The sequence below is a fragment of the Euprymna scolopes genome, chromosome 19 (genome assembly GCF_053919585.1).
Source record: "Euprymna scolopes isolate OS-2025 chromosome 19, ASM5391958v1, whole genome shotgun sequence".
Taxonomy (NCBI): Eukaryota; Metazoa; Mollusca; class Cephalopoda; order Sepiida; family Sepiolidae; genus Euprymna; species Euprymna scolopes.
The window spans coordinates 146,887,480-146,911,926 of NC_136500.1; the positions used below are offsets into that span (position 1 = coordinate 146,887,480).

General features: G+C 34.1%; 1 protein-coding gene across 2 annotated transcripts in view; it reads right to left on the reverse strand.

The window, feature by feature from the left end:
• LOC145240040 (fibrillin-3-like) overlaps window positions 1–24,447 on the reverse strand; it is a 671,777-nt gene that overhangs the window by 240,217 nt on the left and 407,113 nt on the right. For both annotated transcript variants that reach the window (XM_080103628.1, XM_080103629.1), the window contains 3 exons: window positions 20,682–20,801; window positions 13,074–13,196; window positions 6,227–6,352 (listed from right to left, as the gene is read on the reverse strand). In XM_080103628.1, coding sequence (XP_079959754.1) covers window positions 6,227–6,352; window positions 13,074–13,196; window positions 20,682–20,801 — 369 coding nt within the window. The remainder of the gene's footprint in view (window positions 1–6,226; window positions 6,353–13,073; window positions 13,197–20,681; window positions 20,802–24,447) is intronic.

A 24,447-nucleotide genomic window follows, 5' to 3' on the forward strand; every position in this document is an offset into this window, starting at 1 on the left:
TTTACAATTCTTGTGGAAAGATGTCGACGTCCTCCTACATAGAGCGCCTAGTATACTCAAACGGCCATTCATCTGGTAATGATCAACCTCAACGTTGCTTAACTTCGGTGGTCTAACAGGAACCGTTGTGTCAACGTGATTATGCCGTATTCTATATACATATTCTGATGAGTTTGTAGATGTATTATTTATGCCTCGGCTCGCATTAGTTATTTCTTATGTTTAGGACGCACCTATTTTATACACCGACGTTTCCCACAACAGCTGTGCGCATTGGAGCTCCACCCAAGCTTTCGTAAACGTGTATCCTCGCGTTAGCTGCTGTGCACATATGTGGATCTGAGGAATTGCCGTTTGCACCAAGACTTTTTATTACTGCGGACACTCGTACCTGTGAGGGTTTATACGAATATCCTGCTGTAATGCGGTTAAGCAAACTAAAAAAAAACACCTGGGGTGGATAACCGTAGGTTTTATTGACATTGTTTGATCACATATAAATCATTTTATGTTATTTAATGACAAGAGAATATTCTTTTCATTATTTATGTCAGTTAATATCTTATATGTTTTTAAATAAAGCGATGCGATTCTCGATTGATTAACTCTGTCCAACTGTATCGGATATATACTCGAGAGTCAAAACAATTAAAAACATTTTTTTAATTACATTTTCACCCCAAACAAGGCACATTGCCACTTTGGTGTAGGGGCTACTATAAGGGACATGACCTACTGGGATACTATGTAGACAGCAAGATGTCGGTTCACGTTACACTTGAACTTCTGCATGTCAGTACAGTTGGGGAAGCAGGGACCCAGAAGGGAATTCCAAAGTCTAGCAGTTCTGGAGAAGAAACTACTAGAGTAGAAAGCTCTTTTACATCTAGGGATTTCTACTGTGTAGGGGTGGGATTTTGCTGCTTGTCGGGTTTGTCGAGGGGGCACAAGTGCTTGCAGTTCGTCAGAGCCTTCACCATTAAAATACTTGTAAAACATGGCAGAGGGATACAACATTTCATCGGTTGGACAGAGGCTGAAGCCTAGATGACAGTTCAGGGCCTATCAGATTGGCGACTCTTTTGAACCTTGTCTAGGAGTGAGAGACTAGTAGCAGATGCACTAGCCCAAATATGACAGCAATACTCCATACATGGGTGAATCGTGGCCTTATAGAGGTCCAGGATACTTTCGGGCGTTAGTAGCTTACTAGCACGGTAGAGAGAGCCTACCTTCCTTGCAGTGGTCCTGGCAATGCTTTCAATGTAATTGTTCCGACTCATGTTTCCTGTGAACGTTAGGCAGAGGAGTTTAAAAGATGTGCTTTCAGATAAGGAGTCTTTGGCCATTGCTATTGGTGGCAGAGAAGGTTTCTTGTAATTATTGAAGGAAACAAGTTTAGTTTTGGCAGCATTGAATGAGACCATCCATTTTTGTCCCCATTCCATTACAGATCGGAGGTCATCCTCTAGTGTTTCTGCCATTTCCCTAGATATGTGTTCATTTGTTTTCCTGCCGTGCCTGTTATAGAGCGTGGTGTCAATGATAAGAATATTCTTTGTCATAGCCTTATTAATGACATATTCAGTTAATTAGTATATTAATACAGTTTGTTGTATAGAAGTTGTTATTTTACGCATATCTGATGGAGGGACTGTGATTTCATACCTTTTCGAATATTATTACGCAAATGCTGGAGTAAGCAGAGAGAACATACAGCATTCGATATTCCCAAATTGTCACCGAATTTCGTACTGAACAAACTCAACGTCGTTTATTTCAATGATCTAGCGGGAACAGTGGTTCTTCTTTTCTCCTTGCCGCTTGAATCAAGCAGTTACAAGGTGTGGTTGTAGATTTTTTTTAATGGATATTGCTCCAGACAAGGCATGAAACCACTTGTTGTAAGATGTTGTAAGATACTATTTCAGGTTCAAAAAAAAAAAAAAATAGGTGTTAGATGGATAGATTTTCGATACAGAAAACAGCAATTCTTCCCCCTTTGTCAGAAACATCGTTCATGGAATGTGAGAACTAAATGATAAAATAAAGGAAACGAGAGATTGCGCAAAACTTGCTCCACAATTACATGGAGATTGTTTAGAACTCTGACACCTGTGCCGGAAAGTGGGATTGAGAAGTTAGCACCCCCGGATAGGGGCACTCTAACCTGCAAAATGTGCTCGGACAGCCTCGTCGGCATTCCCCAATAAGGGCGCCTCAGACAATTAACAATAAACTAACCCTTTCTCAAAGAGAGGAGGAAAGGCATGGAAAGGTGGACTTAATAAAACGGCACAGAACTTGACTCCCACTGCAAAATCAATAGGGACCAGGTCATTACAGGAATGGTCTAATCTCTGTTGATTTGGGGAGCCCAAGGTAAGAATCCCTAGTCGGTACATGGAGTATAAGTCATCTTTCTTGATTCTTGTCACGCACGTTACGCGAACGACTGAATGCAATCCAACAGTAAGATTCGAATTCAACAAATACAATTCCATAATCTACGGTTGTATCCATTAGGCTATGCAACTTACTTACTTACATCGTGGCCGGTTTACGTTTAATCATCACTTATATAATAACTAATTACGGATGTTAGTATTATTAAAGATGTTTTGCTTGATTTTCCATGATATATTAAACGTTAAAGATTAGCTAAATTGTAATGTTATCGTAAGTGTTCCAAACACCTGATGAGAGTTGCGTTTGTTTTCTCTTTCTTCTCCCCTCCCTCTTCCTCCTCCTTATTAGTATTCCTTCTTTTCTTCTTTATCGTCTTCTTCCAACCCTCTCTCGTTCTTCTTCTTGTGTTCCTCTTCTTCCTTCTCTTAGTCTTCGTCTGACCCTTTTCATCATCTTCTTAGTCTTTTCCTTTCCTTCGTCTCCTTTTTATTCTTCTTAATCTATTTTCTCTCTTCATCGTCTTTCTTCTTCTTTTTTTCTTCTCTTCATCGTTTTCCTTCTTTCATACAGTACTTTCGTCTTCACAAGGATTTCATCGGCTTCTTTTATTCTTCTTAATCTCCTCTCTCTTCATTGGCTTCCTCCTTTTCTTCTCCTTTTAAAATAATTGCTACATACACGTCGAACTGATTAATTATTCCCCAAAACGTTCTCCACCACACTCAGATCTTACTGAAACGCAAGGCGTTTGCGAAAACATTCACTGCGTAACAGCTGCGATCGACAGTGATCCTTCCGTTTAATGCCGAGAACATTCGCACAGCTGTCTGATTCCGCGAAATCAAAGTCCCCGCTTTTTTTCTTTCGTTTTAAGAAGAACAACAAGTTTAGATCAGCTGGTCAGATCTAAGTACTAAGAAAATAGATTTAGAGGAAAATGTGTAAAATACAAAATGAAAAAGTCGATCACTTCGAAAGTCTAACAAAAAAAATGATTTTTCATTTTATTCATTGAAAAAAAAAAGTTAAATCAACCTTAATAACTTTCAAATAAAACTTTACGAATAACGTTTTCAAAACTTTACGACGTTTTCAAAACTTTACGACGTTTTCAAAACTTTACGACGTTTTCAAAACTTTACGACGTTTTCAAAACTTTACGACGTTTTCAAAACTTTACAATGTTTTCAAAACTTTACAATATTTTCAAAACTTTACGAATAATCTTTTCAAAACTTTACGAATAATCTTTTCAAAACTTTAAAAATAATGTTTTTAAAATTTTACGAATAATGTTTTTAAAACTTTACGAATAATTTTTTAAAAACTTTTCAAATAAAATTTCCAAAGTTTTACAAATAAAATTTTCAAACCTTTACAAAGTTTGTTTTCAATCCCTTACGAATAATGCTGTAAAACCTTTACAAAACATGTTTTCAAAATATTACAAAACATGTTTTCAAAATATTACAAAACATGTTTTCAAAATATTACAAAACATGTTTTCAAAATATTACAAAACATGTTTTCAAAATATTACAAAACATGTTTTCAAAACATTACAAAACATGTTTTCAAAATATTACAAAACATGTTTTCAAAACATTACAAAACATGTTTTCAAAATATTACAAAACATATTTTCAAAACATTACAAAACATGTTTTCAAAACATTACAAAACATGTTTTCAAAACATTACAAAACATGTTTTCAAAATATTACAAAACATGTTTTCAAAACATTACAAAACATGTTTTCAAAATATTACAAAACATGTTTTCAAAATATTACAAAACATGTTTTCAAAATATTACAAAACATGTTTTCAAAATATTACAAAACATGTTTTCAAAATATTACAAAACATGTTTTCAAAATATTACAAAACATGTTTTCAAAACATTACAAAACATGTTTTCAAAATATTACAAAACATGTTTTCAAAACATTACAAAACATGTTTTCAAAATATTACAAAACATGTTTTCAAAATATTACAAAACATGTTTTCAAAATATTACGAATATTGCTTGGCAAACCGTACGAATATGTTCCTCAAAACTTTTAGAAAAATTTTGTCAAAACTTTACAAATAATACCTTCGCATCCTTAGGAATATTGTTTTAACAGTTTACAAGTTCTGAATAGAGAATCAACAAAGGCTGTATCAAAGGACAGAAGTTTCTAAAACAACTCTCCGTCGAAAGACGGCACTCACGAGAGAAAACAACGGTGCCAACATCGCAAAATACTATTCTAAAGCACAGATCTTTTCCAGTGCAGAGGAGAAGGAATTGACAGACTATAAAAACGTCCAAAAAAGTTTTATGGCCTGACAACGGATGCGACAAAAGAACTGCATATGAAATGGATGCGGTGAATGGTAAAAAGGGTCCTGCTTCATGGGAGGCTGAAAAAAATGTCTCATTGGGTTTCTCAGACGACACTGTCAACTTTCAATTCGGCAATCAAAGGCCACTTCTCTTTTTCATGTAACAGTTTTCAACAAACACAATAGCAATCAGTTTTTTTGGCTGCTTAAACGAGAAATACAAGAGTCTGAATGTCAAATGGCAACAAATTTTTAGTCTTGATAAGATGGGCTTTACGATTGTGCAGAAGATGGCCAAAGTTATTGCTTGAAAAGGGGTGAAGACAGTTTGTAAGGATTAGGGTTAGCATTGGGGTTATATATGTGCTGGTGTATCACATTTTAATGACTAAAAACAAGCTAATCTATAATCCTATAGTATTGTTACATATATGAATAAGCTGTGCTCGTCAAGTTCTCTTGGTCGTATAAACGAAAAGTTTATTTCGTTTTAAAATGAATACTTTTTGTTTTCAATACAGATTTGTTTCTTTGCACTTTATACTTCAAAATAAAAGTAATAACTAACATCATAGAGCGGTTAATGGATAAGGTGGGTCGCAGAATTCTGTGTCGACCTGTATTTTCGCTTTGTGTATTTTCCCTCTGCTCTTTTATTTATATCATTTTGACCTGTTGACCTTTTTCTCGACAGCTTGTTTATTGTTTTGCAAGTCTCTGCATCAGAGTTCCTGCTGATTGACCTGTTTACCTTATTTTCGCCAGCCTTTGTTTTTTTGTACTTTTTGCTGGTTTTGGCCTAACCCATTTTAATATCGGTTAGCTTTCCTGGTCGATATACGCATTCCCAGAAATCATGGATATAGGTCGCTTTAAATCCCGGGATTTCTCCTTGTGTTCTTTTGATTGCACGGACACACCTCTGTAACACTATTACAGGTCACCTTTCCTGGGATTGACTTATTGTGGTCTTTGATTACCCGGACACCTCTCCATAACACTATTTTGTATTTTTAGATTATTTTTCTTATAAGCCAATGCCTTTATTCTCATTATAAATACCTTAAACGTGTTTCGTTTTGGTGATAAAAATATGGTCTATCGTGCAATCATACAAATTATCAGAGACAAACAAATATCATTACAAATGGCCACGAAAAGACGATATAAAAGGATACTTAAAATAAATAAATAAATAAAAGCGAACAAACTTGGAAATACTTACTAAAAATTCATATTCCATCCAACAAACAAAAACAATATCCTATTCAATAAGGGAAAGCTTTCCTTAAAACAAAACAAACACTAGAAGACTTGCGATGAAACTTTGATAGAATAAGACCTAAGATGAGAACAATAGTTCGAATAATCTAAAACATTCGAGTAATGTGATATCATCTTAATAAGTGTCTTCATCTATGCTGAATATTTTATTCGTGATAAAAAAGAAAAAAAGTAAAAAAAAAAAAGAAGCAAATCTCACCAAGACAAAATGCACCATCTGGCGACAGACTGTATCCTTTTATGCACTGGCAATAATAGCTGCCGGGGCTGTTATGGCATTGGCCATTCAGACACAACTTTCCGTTATTAGTGCATTCATTGATATCTGCAACGAGCAAGACAATTTTAAAATTAAAAAAAAACATGCTGAATAACATAAAAGCATTGAATATTAAAACAATTTAAATTCTCAATATTTCGGATAGTCTTCTGTTCCTTATAAAAAAATAAGTCTGAACCTGCGTTCTTTTTTTTTTAATATGAAAAACTTTTTTTTTTATAGATTGAGAAAGATTACTTATTTTTGGCGGTAAGAAGAAGCGGATACATGGGCGTGCTTGCAAGACGAAAAATGTTAACAATTAAAAAGAGAAATTCTATTGGCGGTTCAAGAGTACACTTTCATGTGTTTTGCAAAGTTGATAAATAGTGTTGGATGAGAAAATGATTTATATTCAATGATGAAGTGCTTTCTTTTATCAGCAATTCATTTGTTACATATGTTACGTGAATAATTTTGTAGCAAGTAGAAATAGGTCTTTACACATGCACACACATTATATATATATTATTTACAGTAATTCCAAAAAAAAAAAACATTTTTTACAGTTGTTAGTATTTTATATATTTTTGATTATTTTTATATTGCTGGTACTAATAAGAATCTCGGACAGAATCAGAAATTGTATTGGAATCGGGGAAAAAAAATAATGAAATCGTCCCATCACTTATAATAATACAATATTTTGAAAATATCCATTGTATTGCTTAGGCCGTTTTTCTTTTTGTTTTTTTTTTGTTTTTTGCTTGTTATTTTTTATTTATTTATTTATTTTTTTTTGTAGATTTTTTTTAAATAGACTGAAATTTCATTGTTATATATGTTACGTGAATAATTTTGTAGCAAGTAGAAATAGGTCTTAACACATACACACACATTATATATATATATATATATATATATATATATATATATATATATATAGTCATTTACATACAGTACTGTTTCGTTGTATCACAAATTATCAGTGCGGCTAGACTAGCACCTCTCCCAAGCTGAGGATTGAGCCTAGAACCATCGCGTTGACAGTAGGCAGTTCTATCTATCGACCCACGGGAGCGGCGCCCGTAAATAACTTCAACAAATGTCCATTTTAAACAAACATTCGTCCACTACTTTTATAGCGCTCAAAACGCTTTTTAAAAAAAATAGCGAGTCTCGCATATATATATATATATATATATATATATATATATATATATATATATGTCTTGACATAAGCAGTAGTTTGTTGCTACACAGTCATGAGCATGTTTCGGCCTACTAGTATTTACTAACTAGAGACCTCATCAGGCAACAACCTTTATTTTCGAAAACGGAATTCGAAAATAAGGGTTGTTGTCTGATGAGGTTTCTAGTTAGTAAATACTGGTAGACCGAAACATGCTCATGACTGTGTAGCAACAAACTACTGCTTATGTAAAGACAAATGTAACCTGCTCTACTTCTGTATTTAGCACTCTTGTATGAACCTCGTTATATTTCACTGGTTACTCTACCATTGGAAAATAGCAACCTCAAATTATATATATATATATGTGTGTGTGTGTGTGTGTGTGTGTGTGTGTGTGTGTGTGTGTGTAAACTAAAACATAAACAAAAACACTTTTAAAATCAGTTCGGCGTAATTATCCCTGACGATAAATCCAGACGGACTCAAAAGTACTTGGGCCTACAGTGACTATGACAGCTACATAAACCAGTTCTTGCCTAAAGAAAAAAAAATCAATTAGAAGGTTTGTAATGATCCAAATCAGAATAAGTAAACGCTGCCCATATTATATATATATATATATAATGTATATACACACATACTGACAGTCCATATGTATATATACACATACTGGCAGTCCATATATATATATATATATATATATATATATATATATATATATATATATATATATATATGTATGTATATATACACATACTGGCAGTCCATATATATATATATATATATATATATATATATATATATATATATATATATATGGACTGCCAGTATGTGTGTGTGTGTATATATATATATATATATATATATATATTAACTACTAGTATATATATAAACTACTAGTATATATATATAAACTACTAGTGTATATATATATAAACTACTAGTATATATATATATATGAACTACTAGTATATATATATATGAACTACTAGTATATATATATATATATGAACTACTAGTATATATATATATATGAACTACTAGTATATATATATATGAACTACTAGTATATATATATATGAACTACTAGTATATATATATATATATATATGAACTACTAGTATATATATATATATATATATATATGAACTACTAGTATATATATATATATGAACTACTAGTATATATATATATATATGAACTACTAGTATATATATATATATATATATATGAACTACTAGTATATATATATATATATATGAACTACTAGTATATATATATATATATATATATGAACTACTAGTATATATATATATATATATGAACTACTAGTATATATATATATGAACTACTAGTATATATATATATATATATGAACTACTAGTATATATATATATATATATATATATATATATGAACTACTAGTATATATATATATATATGAACTACTAGTATATATATATATATATATATATGAACTACTAGTATATATATATATATATATATGAACTACTAGTATATATATATATATATGAACTACTAGTATATATATATATATATATATATATGAACTACTAGTATATATAAATATATATATATGAACTACTAGTATATATAAATATATATATGAACTACTAGTGTATATATATATATATATATATGAACTACTAGTGTATATATATATATATATATGAACTACTAGTGTATATATATATATATATATATATATGAACTACTAGTATATATATATATATATATATATATATATATGAACTACTAGTATATATATATATATATATATGAACTACTAGTATATATATATATATATATATATATATATATATATATGAACTACTAGTATATATATATATATATATATATATATATATATATATATATATATATATATATATATATATATATATATGAAGTGCTAATGTATGTATATGGACTGCCAGTGTATATATATCTCATAATTTACGTATTTAAATTTTATGATTTGACAAGATTAATTTTTAAATATAGAATATTTGTATTGTTTGCAAACAAAGAATACATTTTAATAAATCTATTTCCTTAACCCATGAGTTTTCGATGTTTTTATATCACCTCAGAGGAAAATTATTAGCAAATATTATAAAAGGTTTGCACCTAATTTGCTAAAGGCAATAAACACAGAAAATTAAATGTTCTTTTAAAGTTTTTATATCATTTTAGCTACATAGAATAAGGGAAATTGGATATTGAGGCAGGAAAAAGGATATTGAACTTCAAATCCGAAACTTTTGGGGGATCATCAAGCAGAAAGCAGAGATGCGCAAATTCTCAAATATCTGCCAGGTCTGCGTGGTCGTCATGGAGGAGGGAAAATATTCCAGTGGCTACCTGTCAATTTCTAGTAAATTCCATGCCCAGGTGAATAATGATGGTGGCCACACCAAATGTTGACCGTTGACATGGTATACGTTAATATTGACCACTTTACTTAAGACGTGACTCATTTTTGTTGGTAAAGGTTTATTTTTTAATGGTTATATTATAAATTATTTGAAAGAGAAAATCAACTCTGTTATAAAAGTTGCACACAGACTATTTTTCATTGTGTCAAAGTGTCATTTTGTCAGTGTTTCCTTATGAAGCGATATGCTTAAATATCTTCAGAAAATGCGAAGGATATACTCACTTTTGTAATACACTGTATATATTTAAAACCACTGGGAGAGCTGCACCCTGAGTCTTCGTTAAGACAATCATCTATGAAAGGGAAAGCTTTGGCGTAAAACATGAGGTCTACTCTGTCTTTTTACAATCATTTGCACCGACTGAGGTTAGCAGTCGTTCTAAAACGTGTGGATCGTTCTATGCAAAGCTTTCACTACTAAATCATTTGTGTGGACTTCGAACAACATAGTTGCCTGAACCTAATGCATCGGGATCTAACGGGAGAATATACATACATACATACATACATACATACATACATACATACATACAATTATTATTTTACGTTTCTACATAAAGTTTTCTGTATCTATTTTCAGCATTTCGACAATGCTGGATACGTAAGTAGGGCTAGGTAGTAAATTTTGAAAATATATATGGCAATTAAGCTACACCGATTTTTCTGTGTTTCATCCTCGTAAAGATTCGTCAGTCTATTGCAATAGTTTAATTGCCATATATATTTTCAAAACGTATATATATATATTATTAAGTATATATATATACACATAATTATATATATAGTAAGTTATATATAAATATATATATCTTTATTCGATTGGCAAAATTTTAGAATAATTATAAAAAAGTGAACCATCGCGTAAATTCAATCAAACCGGGGTGAGGAAAAGAAATATATATATATATATATATATATATATATATATATATATATATATATATATATATATATATATATATATATATAATGGGGCAAGTTATATGTACAATTCAATAAAATTAATAAGTCGATTAAAAAACGATCGTTAAAATATACCCAAAGCGCTTTTCGTTCAGACAAACATTTTCAAGGGTCATAAGTCTGAAAATTATTATTTTTTTTTTTAGAATATTTGGTAGTGATATGGAATAAGAGCGGAGAGGAGGTTAAAAAAAAAAACCCTGACTACCCAAATAATTCTAACTGAATATATATATATACACATATATATAACACTATATATAAGTTTATATATATTTATATATTACTATATATAGATAAGTATATTAGTCCTCGCGCGAAAGAGCAGGACACAAAATGTTTTAAATAATAATAATAGAATAACAATAACAAAGACTTTCGCTGGCGAGGAATACTATTGAGCGTAACCAGTTATACAGTCCTTTTGAAATTTTCATCCCTATTTTTCTCGTTATCTCCTGAATATTTTTAATGAAACCTATATGAAATATATATATTATTCCTTAATTCGAATTCATTCTTGAGGTGAGCATTATAAATATTAATTTATTTTTATTTCGAACTATTATTCTCATCTTTATTAGTTGTTGTTTTTCATCTTTTATTGGTTGCTGTCTTTTTTTACGACGTTTAGGCCAACTATTCCTCTAGCCTTCGTCAGGCTGTAACCGCGACGGACCTCGAATCTCCTAACTGCATTCTCACCAATCACTGCCATATGTTTTTGGCCAAGTAAACCTCTGGCTGGATTGAAACCGCTACCTTCAGACAATGTCCACCTGGAACCGTAGAGATTCAACGTCTCTATCAACTGCGCGACGGGCCCCGAAGGGCAATCGAGGTTGGATTATTTGATCTTATAAATCCACGTTTATTTATTATCTGATCTTCCATAGTCGGACGAAGGCCACAGGAATAGTTGGCTGAAACACCGTAAAAAAACAACAACCAATAAAAGATGAAAAACAACTAATAAAAATGAGAATAATAGTCCGAAATAAAAATAAATTACTGTATGAAATATGTTCCTTATTAAATTGTAAAGATTTTCTATTCTGAAAGAAGTTAAAAAAATTTAATCTAAAAACGTTATTTTAAAGTTTTTGTTAAAAAAATTCAGATTTTCTCATTATTCAAACCTGTATGACAAAGAGGGAGTTGCAAAAAAATGTTGTGGTGTGAAGAGAAATACAAACTGAAACAGAGAATATTCAGACCTGTAATAATACTAAGAGGGGGTTGCAAAAATGAGTTGTGGTGTGAGGAGAAATATCAACTGAAACAGAGAGTAGGAGAGTTTTTATAAATACATGCAAAACCACATTTATTTTTTTAAATCCAAGTTAATAAATTAAATTAAATATAATCTTAAAAAGATACAATACAAGTTAGAAAAGCATTTCATCCATGTATAAAAGTGCACTTTGAAGATAAATAAATTTCAAATTGAATCTTGTACCTTTATTTTTAAAGCTTATAGTAAAAACATTTTGTTTAACAATTTGTATTTGGATGAAATGCTTTTCTAAGTTGTATATATATTTATAACTTACTATATATAAGTATATATAACTTATGCATATATACATAGAAATGTATGAAAAAAGATTACGAAAAGTATAAAAGCTTATAACTTTTCTTTATTCGTTTTCAATTGGTGACGTGCAGGAATACAAAATAATATTATGAAACGTTTTTTACAAGTATATAAAATATTAAGTATATATATATATATATATATATATATATATATATATATATATACTTAATTATATTTTGGCGACAAAAAGAATGTCAGCAGAGTGCTCTATTATAAGGAAAACATTTTCAAAATAAGAGTGTAATATTTATATTTGTCGTTTCATCAGATAAGCCATCAATACCGTTGGTTTCAGACCTGATAATAGGCTGAAGAGAGCTTGATATTGCGACGTAAAACGGTTCCCTATTATCAGGTTTGAAACCGACGCTATCTAAACTTCTCAATATATACGTGTATATATATATATATATATATATATATATATATATATATATATATATATATATATATTCAGAAGTTTAGATAGCGTCGGTTTCATATATATATATATATATATATATGTGTGTGTGTGTGTGTGTGTGTGTGTATTGGACAAAAAAATAATATAAATATATAATGTACTGACCGTAACATATTTGCTGGTTTGGTGATTGTTGGTATCCTGGATTACATTTGCACTTGTACGAACCATTCATGTTTACGCAGGCGCCGTTCGGGCACATGTTGTCCTTTTCACATTCGTTCATATCTATGAAAGAAATATGACATTTTTGCTGAGTTGAAATGAAACATCATTTACAGCCGGCAAATCGCAATGAAACTCATTTTATGACTCTTTTTATGACGGACTCCATACAAACACGCAACGATTAAACGCAACCCAGATTTCCTGCGAGCTGATATGTATCTAAAAGTACCGACAACTCTTATTTTATTCTTGAATTGAAAACATGGGTTATATTCCCCTTTGCAGATGTATATTTTTCAATCGTATTATTTGGATTCATCGGACTACTGGGCTCATCTTGAATGTGATTTTCACAACGTTTCGATCGATGCGCCACGGGTCTTTGACTCGAATCTATTTTTACCTTGTTTAATAGAGAAAACAATAGACCTGTGGCACAATGTTTAGAGTACTTGGAAAAATCAGTTAAAAGTTATATTCCCCTGAAGATTGGAGGTTCAATCCTCAGTGTGAGCGACTGAAAATACAATTTTGAATTACTTAAGACCTCTATTCAGTCATGGCTGACGAGACAAGAATATTCTACACCGGTAAAGTAAATAAATGGTTCCGCTCGAAATTCCGTTGAAATTCTCGAGTTCAACAGAAACATTCCTGAGTTCGACAAGATACACCTGAAGAAGGTCGACCGAAATGTTAAAATCACACTGAATATGAGAACAGTAGTTCAATAAATCCAAATGGTACGAATAACCAATCCTTATCTAAAAAAATTCATAAACGTCAAATATTTTTCAATGATCAGTTCAAATGTTTTATATTTTATTTTCTTGGGTCGGAGAAAGAAATGTTAAAAAAATATTTTACTGCTAATAACATGATATAAAAATAACCACTGAAAATTGGCTTGTTACAATTAAAGTTTAATTCTGCAGCTTAAAACTTATTTGGATCGCATACACACATCGATTTAACGTGTGATACATTCGTTATTTTAAGCACCCCAGATGCTTGCGAGGTGATTTGCGCCCACAAGAACCAACCTAAAAGAGTTTTAAAATTCTTAGAAGTTCGAGAGAATGTGTATTGACGTACGTTGAATCAATTGGACATGTATATAGAAATCTATGTCAAAATCCAGTTAACATGGAATAATGTGGAAGATTCACATCAGATCCGTTGCTAAAAAAAAATCACTGGAAAATCGTTACATCATTTTACTGCTGCAGAAAATCGTTACATCATTTTACTGCTGCAGAAAATCGTTACACCATTTTACTGCTGCAGAAAATCGTTACATCATTTTACTGCTGCAGAAAATCGTTACATCATTTTACTGCTGCAGAAAATCGTTACATCATTTTACTGCTGCAGAAAATCGTTACACCATTTTACTGCTGCAGAAAATCGTTACACCATTTTACTGCTGCAGAAAATCGTTACATCATTTTACTGCTGCAGAAAATCGTTACATCATTTTACTGCTGCAGAAAATCGTTACATCATTTTACTGCTGCAGAAAATCGTTACATCATTTTACTGCTGCAGAAAATCGTTACATCATTTTACTGCTGCAGAAAATCGTTACACCATTTTACTGCTGCTGAAAATATCTCACACCCGACGCAATCCTCCACTTGTACAAGAGTCCTAAGATGAAGTAATGTTGTCAGATCTGAAGAACTGCTATTAGTACCCTTTCCTCTTTGAAATCTAGTGGGCAAGGACCTTTTCGCCTCTTTACTATCCCTTTCACACAAAAGAGACATTCCGTGTCTATCTTTGCTTTATCTTGATTTTATGGTAGGTGCTTGACTGAGCTTCAATCTATGGCCACTCCCTGTAAATTCTTTGCAACAAATACTAGTCTAGCTTAAACAACCGAAAAAACGAAATTTCCTTGAGCAGAGTTTCTTTCTTATAACTGGCTTGTCATAATTTGTTTAATTCATCAGTCTAGAACTTATTTGGATCGCATACACACATCGATTTAATGCGTAATGCATTTGTTGTTTTAAGCACCCTAGATGTTTTCAAGGTGATTGGTGCTGAAAAGAACCAAGATATAAAGTTTCCGGAGATAAGCCTTTTCAGAGTTTTAAAATTTGTAGAAGTTCAAAATAATGTGTGTCGACGTTGAATCAACTAAACGCCTTAAATAAGTTTTTAGACGTTTTTCCCATTTGGAAAATTTTTATTGATACAGTAATCTCTTCATGCTGTAATGCACTTGTACCGTTCAAACAACTAAGACCAAGCTCCTATCTCTACATCATAAATTAGTTAGAGACACGCAAACCCAGTAATAATAATAATAATAATAATAATAATAATAATAATAATAATAATAATAATAACAACAATATATTTAATACAAGACGATTCATTAGAATCTCTATTTATATATAAAAGATACTTTGTCTGTATGCGTGTGCGAGTTAGTCCCCTATGGGCCCTAAAGCTTCTGAGTCTTTTTTTTTTTCACACAGATATACTTATGTGTCTAGAAGTGTCCTTGGATCGATTTTATATTGGAATACCTCTGGTAAATATCGAAAAACGTTAATCGCTTAATTGAAAAATCCGTGTATCGAAGGAACAGTTCGATTTTATATCATATAAACTCTAACATCACATATGAATTTGAGAAGTTTTATTACTGCATAAACAGAAGGGCCTGGTGTGGAAAGTAAACAGCAGGTTCTTTGATAAGACAGGAGCCTATTCAAAATGTTTCTATACAGAGCAACATTGAACATTGACACTTTTGAATTTTAAACTTTAATTCAATCTATTATATAAAAATAATTAAATAAAATCAATAGTAGGTTCTCTACAGAGCAATGTAGACTGCAATGTATTATGAATAATCACCGTGAAATTGCATGTGAAGTTTCCTCCCGATGCACCACAGAACAGGCAATCAATCGATGAGACATGCGTCGATCCTTATTCAATCCCCGGCAACGTCGGGTATCCCTGCTAGCAAAATCTTATAAATAGATAAATAAAAAGAAAGAGTGCTCTGAATAAAACCTCTCCTGATGTGGTAACAGTACTCCTTGTAATGTGACTCCTATATCTGTATATGAAGGGTAATTATTAGGATGATGCAAAAACTCACATTTGTTACTTTTATCTCTGACTAGCAGATGTGCCCGGCGTTGCCCGGGAGTTTGGGAAAAAGCATGTTAGTAGGCAGGCAGGCTCGAACCTGTGACGTGAACGCGGAAAAGAAAGTGAAAGAAAAGCTGAGCTCTTTCCGCTACGCTAGAGGAAGTGAAAGCGTTCACATTTAGCGATGTCAATCAAAAAGTTGACTTGCTAAATCACGCAGGCGCATCGTATCGTTATTTTCATGGAAAGTGTTCGACTGAGCTTCAATCTATGGTCCCCCCTCGCCAAACTTTCACAAGAAACACTCGTCTAGCTGTAAACACTATCAATAATTCCCCCCACTCTTTATCTGTGCCTAAACCTAAACGTAGATTCCATGAACAAAGCTTCTTTCTTAGAACTGCACGCCTGTGGAATTGTCCTCCGTTTTCCTGCTTTCCGGCTGACTACAATATGGTTGTCTTCAAGTCTAACATAAATAAGTTCTTGATGAGCCGTTCCATATAAGTTATCAAATTTACCAAATTTTCATTACTGATGATTATTATATTGTCCAATTTCTACTGTACACTCTTTAACCCTTATCCTTGAGTGGCCTCTTGGCCTTAATAATGTGGTGATGCCTATGTAAAAAAAAAAATGAACGTTGGCTGAAGGCCAGTTAAGCTTCTCACCATTTCGTTTATTTGTTTCCCCACGATGTTGGGGAAACCAAGCTCCCCCGAAAAAGGGGGAGCTCTCAAATTAACAGTAATTGTCTGATATGAAGGGTTTTCACCGCATTGATCAAAGCTGATTGCTTTCAAGACGTCCTGGCACGAAAGCCCACTGACGACTTTGCTTCGATTAGTTTCACTTTATACGAAAAAGACGAACAAATACGTGAAAAGACGGAATAGAGGGAATTTTTTTATAAAAGTCAATCAAAATAAACGTAGAGACGACATCCGTTCGCAAATCGAACATTTTATAATTTAGGGAGATTATGAAATGTTCGCCAAAATAGTAACCCTCTCTAGACGACCCCCCCCTCGAAAAAAGCCTTTCGCGGACATACAAAAACGCGTGTGCCACTTTTGTCATTTATATAAAGATTTCTGAATGAATTCTTTGATATATAGACCAAGCTCCTATTTCTACATCATAAACGCTCAGATCCCCATCTGGCATCAATTGAAATGGATGGCTCTCGTCTAGGGGAGGCCCAGGTTTTGATAAGCTCCTGGGTTTGACCTTTACACCTGATCTTAAATGGAACACATGCATCAAGTCTGTGGCCAAGGTCGCTGGGAAAATGGTGTGATCCTTCTACCGCTCCAGAAGATATCTCACTAATGATGCAATTCTCTATCTATATAAGAGCCAAGTACGTCCAAAGATGGAATACTGCTGCCACATCTGGGCAGGTTTATCCTGCCTTGACAGAGTACAAAACAGACTTCGTGGCTTGGTGGCGGATGCCCTTTTCTCTTCCCTGCAACCTCTTTCCCACAGAAGAGACGTAGCGAGCCTGTCTTTGTTCTATCGTTATTTCCATGGCAAGTGCTCGTCTGAGCTCCAATCTCTGGTCCCCCCTCGCAGATCTTTTTCAAAAAACACCCGACTAGCTGAAACCACCGTCAATAATTTTCCCCACTCCCTATCTGTGCCCAAATCAAAACGTAGCTACCATGAACAAAGCTTCTTTCTTAGAACTGCACGCCTGTGGAACTCTGTTCCGCTCGCCTGTTTCCCTCCCGACTTCAACCTGGATGTCTTCAAGTCCAACACAAACAAATTCCTGATGAACCCCTTCCTCCTAAGTAATGACACCTTACCAATTCTCCAATACTATTGCTACACTATCCCTTTGATTACTGTACACACAATAACCCTTATCCATGAGTGGCCATTGGGCCTTGATAAGTGGTGAACTCCATGTAATATATATATATATATATATATATATATATATATATATATATATAAAACCGTGTTATATATCATTTAGAAGCGACTTTTTCACTCTATTCAATCGTGTTATTTGTTACTATTCTCAATCTCTTCATTCATTCCTTTTCGACAGCATGGACAAAGTTCAAATCCGCACGATATATATACATTTGCATATAGAAAAACGCGTATGAATATATACCCATAAACACTTACATCTCACCCTCTTTCTTTTGGCAATTTTATAAGTTCCAAATCTCAGCGAATTTAACAAATGAAGGCTAGTTAGAAACGTAATGACCTGAATTGTATAGTGGACTGTGTAACATTTCATATATCATTTTGAACCGCGTTTTTCGCTCTATCGAATTGTGTCATTTGTTACTTTTCTCAATCTCCTCATTAATTTTTTTTTCAGGCTTTTCAACAACATGGACAAAATTTAAATCCGCACAATTTTCTTGTTCCAGTTCAAACTAAGCCGAAAATCTGCCGAGACAGCTCGTGATATCAATGATACATTTAGCCCAGGAACTACTAAAGAACGTCTGGCACAATGGTGGCTCAAGAAATTTCGCAATAGTGATGAGAGCCTCGATGATGAAGACGGTTGCAGCTTGCCGTCTGTGGTTGATAACGAACATTTAAAAGCCTTAATTGAAGCCGATATTCACAAAACCACATGAGGTCGACCACTCAATAGTCGTTCGCCATTTAAAGCAAATAGGGAAGTCAAAAAAGTTGCATTAATGGATGCCGCATGAATTGAACCATAATAAAAAAAAATAGCTGTTTTCAGGTGTCTATGCAACAAAAATAACCCATTTCTTGAGCGTATTGTGACACATGATGAGAAGTGGGTCTTCTACAACAATCGGCGACGTTTGGTACAATGGTTGGATGCCGGAGAAGCTACACAATACTTCCCAAAGCTGAGATTTCACAAAAAAAAAAAAAAGAAAAGGTTATAGTGACTGTTTGGTTATCCGTGGTCGGTCTCATCCATCATAGCTTCTTGAATCCAAGCAAAACAATTACGGCGGAGAAGTACTACCGACAAAATTCACCAGAAGCTCCAGCGTATGCGCCTGAGATTGAAGGGACCAATTCTCCTCCATGACAACGTTCGCCTGGATGTTGCTCAACTGACCCTGCAGAAGCTGAACAAATTAGGCTACGAGACTGTGCCTCATCCACCATATTAACTGGATTTCTCGCCCACTGATTATCACCTTTTCAAGCACCTCGATAACTTTCTGCACAAAAAATGCTTCAAAAGCCGAGATGATGCCGAATCAGACTTCAATGACTTCATTGCTTCCAGAATTCCGGATTTCTCTGCTAATGGAGTAAATAACTTTGTTTCTCGTTTGCAAAAATGTGTTGATTCTAATGGTTCTTATTTCGATGAATAAAGTTTATTATGAAAGGAGTTATGATATTTTGAAGTTGAACGGCAAAAGCGACATTATTTTTGCACCAACCTAATAACACCAGTTTTTTAATTCTTCAGTTTTTGGTGAAATGAAAAAGTAACTCAGTAAAAGTGCACAAAACTTTAAATCATAATCTTTTGGCACGGCCTGAATCCCTTCATCCGGATGTATTTTGAAATGTTTAAAGTAGTAATAAGATATGCCCCCTCGACATACCCATTCTTGACTAACCCGACGAGCAACAAAATTCCACCCCTTCGTTGTTGAGATCCCTAGATGCCAGAAAACCTCCTGCTCTAACAGTTCCCCCCTCAGAGTGTAAGCCTTGTGAATTCTCTTTTTGCTTCCATGACTCCACTGACATACAGAAATTTAAATGTACTGTGAATTAACATCTTGCCCATTCCTCACATAATCCCCAGCAAAAATAGTCCCAAATAGTATCCCCCCTTACCTCCTCCCTGTTTCCTGCTTCACTTACTGGACTTACATGAGGAAGTTTAAATGTAATGTGAACAAACATCTTATGACACAACTCCTCATAATCCAAATAGTAACCTCTTACGACCAAGCGGCAATGCGTCTTATTTGAAGGCGAAAAAGAATAAAACAATGATAACATTTGATACTGGATGAACGTTTGACATATTAAGCTTTGGAGACTAGAAAGTAAACCCCGGGCTTAATTTCGGAAGACTTAAAACCTTTGCCTCACCATATTTCACCCACAAGTGATGCTTCTGACAAAAGAGAAATAATTACTGTTTTCGGGAGTGGCTTTTGCTTTAAATAGAGGATATGTTGAAAATTTTTCGCACTCTTTTCATCTGATTGAACCGTTGAGTTTTTTTATTTGTTTGGCTTTTATAAGAGGTCACTAATTAGTAAAAAAAAAAGCATGAATTGAAGAAATAAAGTTTAAAATTTCTCATGGTTTTAATAGGGCGCAGCCATGTTTGTTTGTTCTAGAACTTCCAGTGAATGTTGAGAGATGGCGACTTTTGTTGATATCCACATAGCTGTAACTAATTTACAAATCAGAAAGTAATTAGTATCTCACCTGTACACGTCGTCCCATCCTTAGACAAGACAAAACCATCTTGGCAAATGCAGACGAAACTTCCGGCCGTGTTCTGGCATTCTCCGTTGTGACACACTTCATTAATGCATTCATCCTTATCTGGAACAAATAGTAAGAAAACAGCATGACGTCACAAGCATAGAATAATACACCTGTGAAAAAATAAATGTGTTATGACGTCACTATTTACTTGTTTCCCCATGAAGGTACTTGTTATATCATGTATGCAACCCCCACAGATCTTATAACGTTGTCGGTAACATGTTAGCATGTTTTTTTTACATGGGCATCCACACTTATCAAGGCCAAGAAACCACTCGAGGATAAGGGTTAGACAGTGTACAGTAGAAATTGGACAATATAGTAATCGTTAGTAATGGAAATAAATGTTAACACACGGGACCCACACATTGTATGCAGTCTACGTCGCAATGAACAGAAAGCAAGTAATAACTCACTTTCCTTTATTTTCTAATTCTTGCATCGCAGCTGTGACGTCACCCACTTCTCTAAAGTGATCTCGACTGTGCTCTCAAACGTGCTTCCAAACGTGTTAATCTTCTCTTACGCCTTTCCTCTTGAAAGTCATCCACATCTCTCACGTGATCGTCTTCTCTAACATGCTCTTTATAGTCTTTTTCTTTTCCTTACCATTGTTATATATTCGTTATCATCGAGGTTATCCTTGAGGGGTACCAAATTGAGCTTTCGTTACATTTGAATATGTTATATAGAGTTCTTCATTTAGGGGCACTTTTTACGTTTTCTATATAACATAAGAAAGATTCCGTGTGATTGTCTCTAATATAAATGGTTGTGTGTTTGATTATCATAAAGGGAATCGTGTGTGTGACATGTAATTTCTGAACCTACCCCTGCTTCTTCAAAGCGAACAATCTGGCAATTTCTCATCCTGGAGGGAGACTTGATACCTGTTTGACGAAGATTTATCACTCCAAGACGATGAAATGGTTTTATAGTTTTTTATTTCACTTTCCCCAGAGGTTCTGCAGAAGTGGAAGTGAAATCGCTTGTGTGGGTTCTTCTTCACACACGTCAGCGTTCGTCTCCCCCCTCCCCAGTTAAGAGGGGAGACCACGGAAAAACGTCCGTCTTCTTCAAAGCTCAAATCAAATCTTACAGATCTAGCCAACCACGTCACACATACGTCATTTGGTCAGCTGACCTTTGGTTCTGGTAAACGTGTCTACCTCCACGTTTACTCACCTCTCTCTCTCTCTCTCTCCCTCTCTCCTTCTCTATTCTCTTATAGAGACACAGAGAGAGAAAATAGAAAGAGTAAGAAAGCCAGAGAGGGGGGGGGGAGAGATGCTCGTTAACACCATGACATCATATCGCACGCGGCTCTGTATTTGCACATAGCCGTCATCTATTAATCTAAGGCCATTTAAATGGTCCAAAATTTCCTAACCAAATTCTCCTAGATTTTTAGTCAGCAGAACTGTTTGAGTCCGCACCAAGTCATAAATTTCCAAGTTGGTATCTTGGAGGCGCATTAATTCACTGAGAGGTATGCACCCCCAGTCTTAGTTAAGACATGCATCTAGGAGAAGGTAACCCTGATGACGTCAGCAGCAGGACGTCGGATGGCGAGGATGAATCTCTAGCAGATCAACGGTTCTATGGTATTAAGAGTTTGCATTTATTTGCTTCCCCACTGAGCAAATTAGGCACAAGGACGTTTTTTAATGTGGAGAGTGAAAGGGAGGGGAACCAGTTCTCCCGGGGGTGGGGGAACTGGATAGTGACAATTGGTATGAAGGGTTTCCCCTACAGTGACCAATGACTGATTGCTACAAGCGCAATTGTCTTATATGTGGGGTTGCCTCCACATTTGGTCTTTGATTGCAGCATCTGCCGGAACAGATACTACACTTTTGAACTTTGATCTTGGCCAAAAGGCCAAGCAATACCTTATGGTAGGTATTTATTTGCTTCTTCACATAAGCAAAATATGACACGTCGGTTTTTATGTGGGGTGAAGGGTGAGGTAAGGGAGTGCTTGGTATATAGGGTTGCCCCTACATGGACCACTAACCAATTGCCACAAGGGTAATGGTCTCAAAGTGCAGCATCTTTCGGAACATATACTACACTTTGAGATATTAAATTTTTTATTCACAGGAAAAAAAATACAATTGGGAAAATGGACAAAAAATTTAGGTACAGGGCAAACTTAAAAAGAAGGGGGGATGGTGAGGTTGGTCGATCCATCTCATCTCTATTGGAACTTTTAAAAGATTTCTCTCTCGGCCAGCATCTTTTATCATGGTTACCATTTTAAATTTGTATTTATGTGTATGTGGTGGGAGGGGAGGTTGTTCCTTCTAAAAACCCAATTTTAAAACATTTTTTATTTATATAAAAAAATACAAAAAAGATAATATTATTAAAATTTCATTTGTGTCGAGGGACATGGAAAAAAAATTGATCTCAGCCAAAAGGCCTCGACTGCAGCTATGCGGATGATCTAAGGACAACGGATAGGTGCAAACAGGTTAGACATTTTTTTTTATGCTATCTCAAGCAGGAATGAGAATTCTTCTCTATATAAAAAAAAACTTCCGTATAAATTATCCTTGCTTCTAAAAAAAAAATATACTTCCCTCAAAGTAAGTTTTGGCTCTTTCTTAATCTTTTCTTACCTTTTAATTCTATTCTTCCTCTATTACTAGAATCTTTAAGTTCACCAAAAGGTGACATTTTTGGGGCAGTCAAAATACAGTCTTTTATACGGTTAAAAGGTGAACTTCAGACTTCATTATTATTTTTTCTCTCTCCCCTTTCTATTTATTTTTCCATCTTTAAATAAAAGTTTATAATTATTTCAAGTGGTTTTTACTTCCGCTTTTTCTCCTCGTCTTACAAATAGTTATATGTAATTGGTTTTTACAGGTTCTAGTATTTAAATACGTCTAATTTGGCTGCTACTAAGTTAAATTCGGACAGTTCGATGCATACGTGTGTCATGATGTATTGAGTGTTCATTGTGTACATATACGAGTGTTCATCCTTAGCTTGAAAAGATTAAAATTCTGTCAAGGCGTGTTTAAAGGTGCACTCTTTACATGGACAATAAAAAAACGTGTCGAAAGGTCGAAGGCAAGCGAAGGAAAGAGAAAGGAGAGAGAGAGAGAGAGAGAGAGAGAGAGAGAGAGAGAGAGAGAGAGAGAGAGAGAGAGAGAAACGGAACAGAAAATAGAGAACAACACCTATTGGGCAAACGAGGATTACAGGGGCAGGTAACCGGCGCGTTATTTAAAGGTGTATGTATGTATGTATGTATGTATGTATGTATGTATGTATGTATGTATGTATGTTTGTGTCAGGTCATGTCATATGCTACTGGTACCATGTAACCCACTACCTGCCTCATGGTCGGGTCACCGGCGACTAAACTGGTTCCCCCACCAGACTTGTTTGGTGAGAGGGGCGGCTAGTCTCCCTGAAGGATTAAAAACAAGAACTTTCAAAGAGCGAATGAACCCTTTTTCGGGGTCACCGGCCAACTAGCACCGTGTATATTTGTGTGTATGTATATATGTGTTGGCGTGGAGAGGACTCCCATAAGCCGTAGTGAAGGCAACCTTTCTAGGAGAAGGACATTTCTGATTTAAAAAACCATAAAGCAGGAGACCAGTACCCGCATTAAGCTGGTCTGCAGTTTAATTTGTTGCTGGCTATCTTGCTTTTGCTTGTTGCTGGATCTCAACATTTTGAAGCG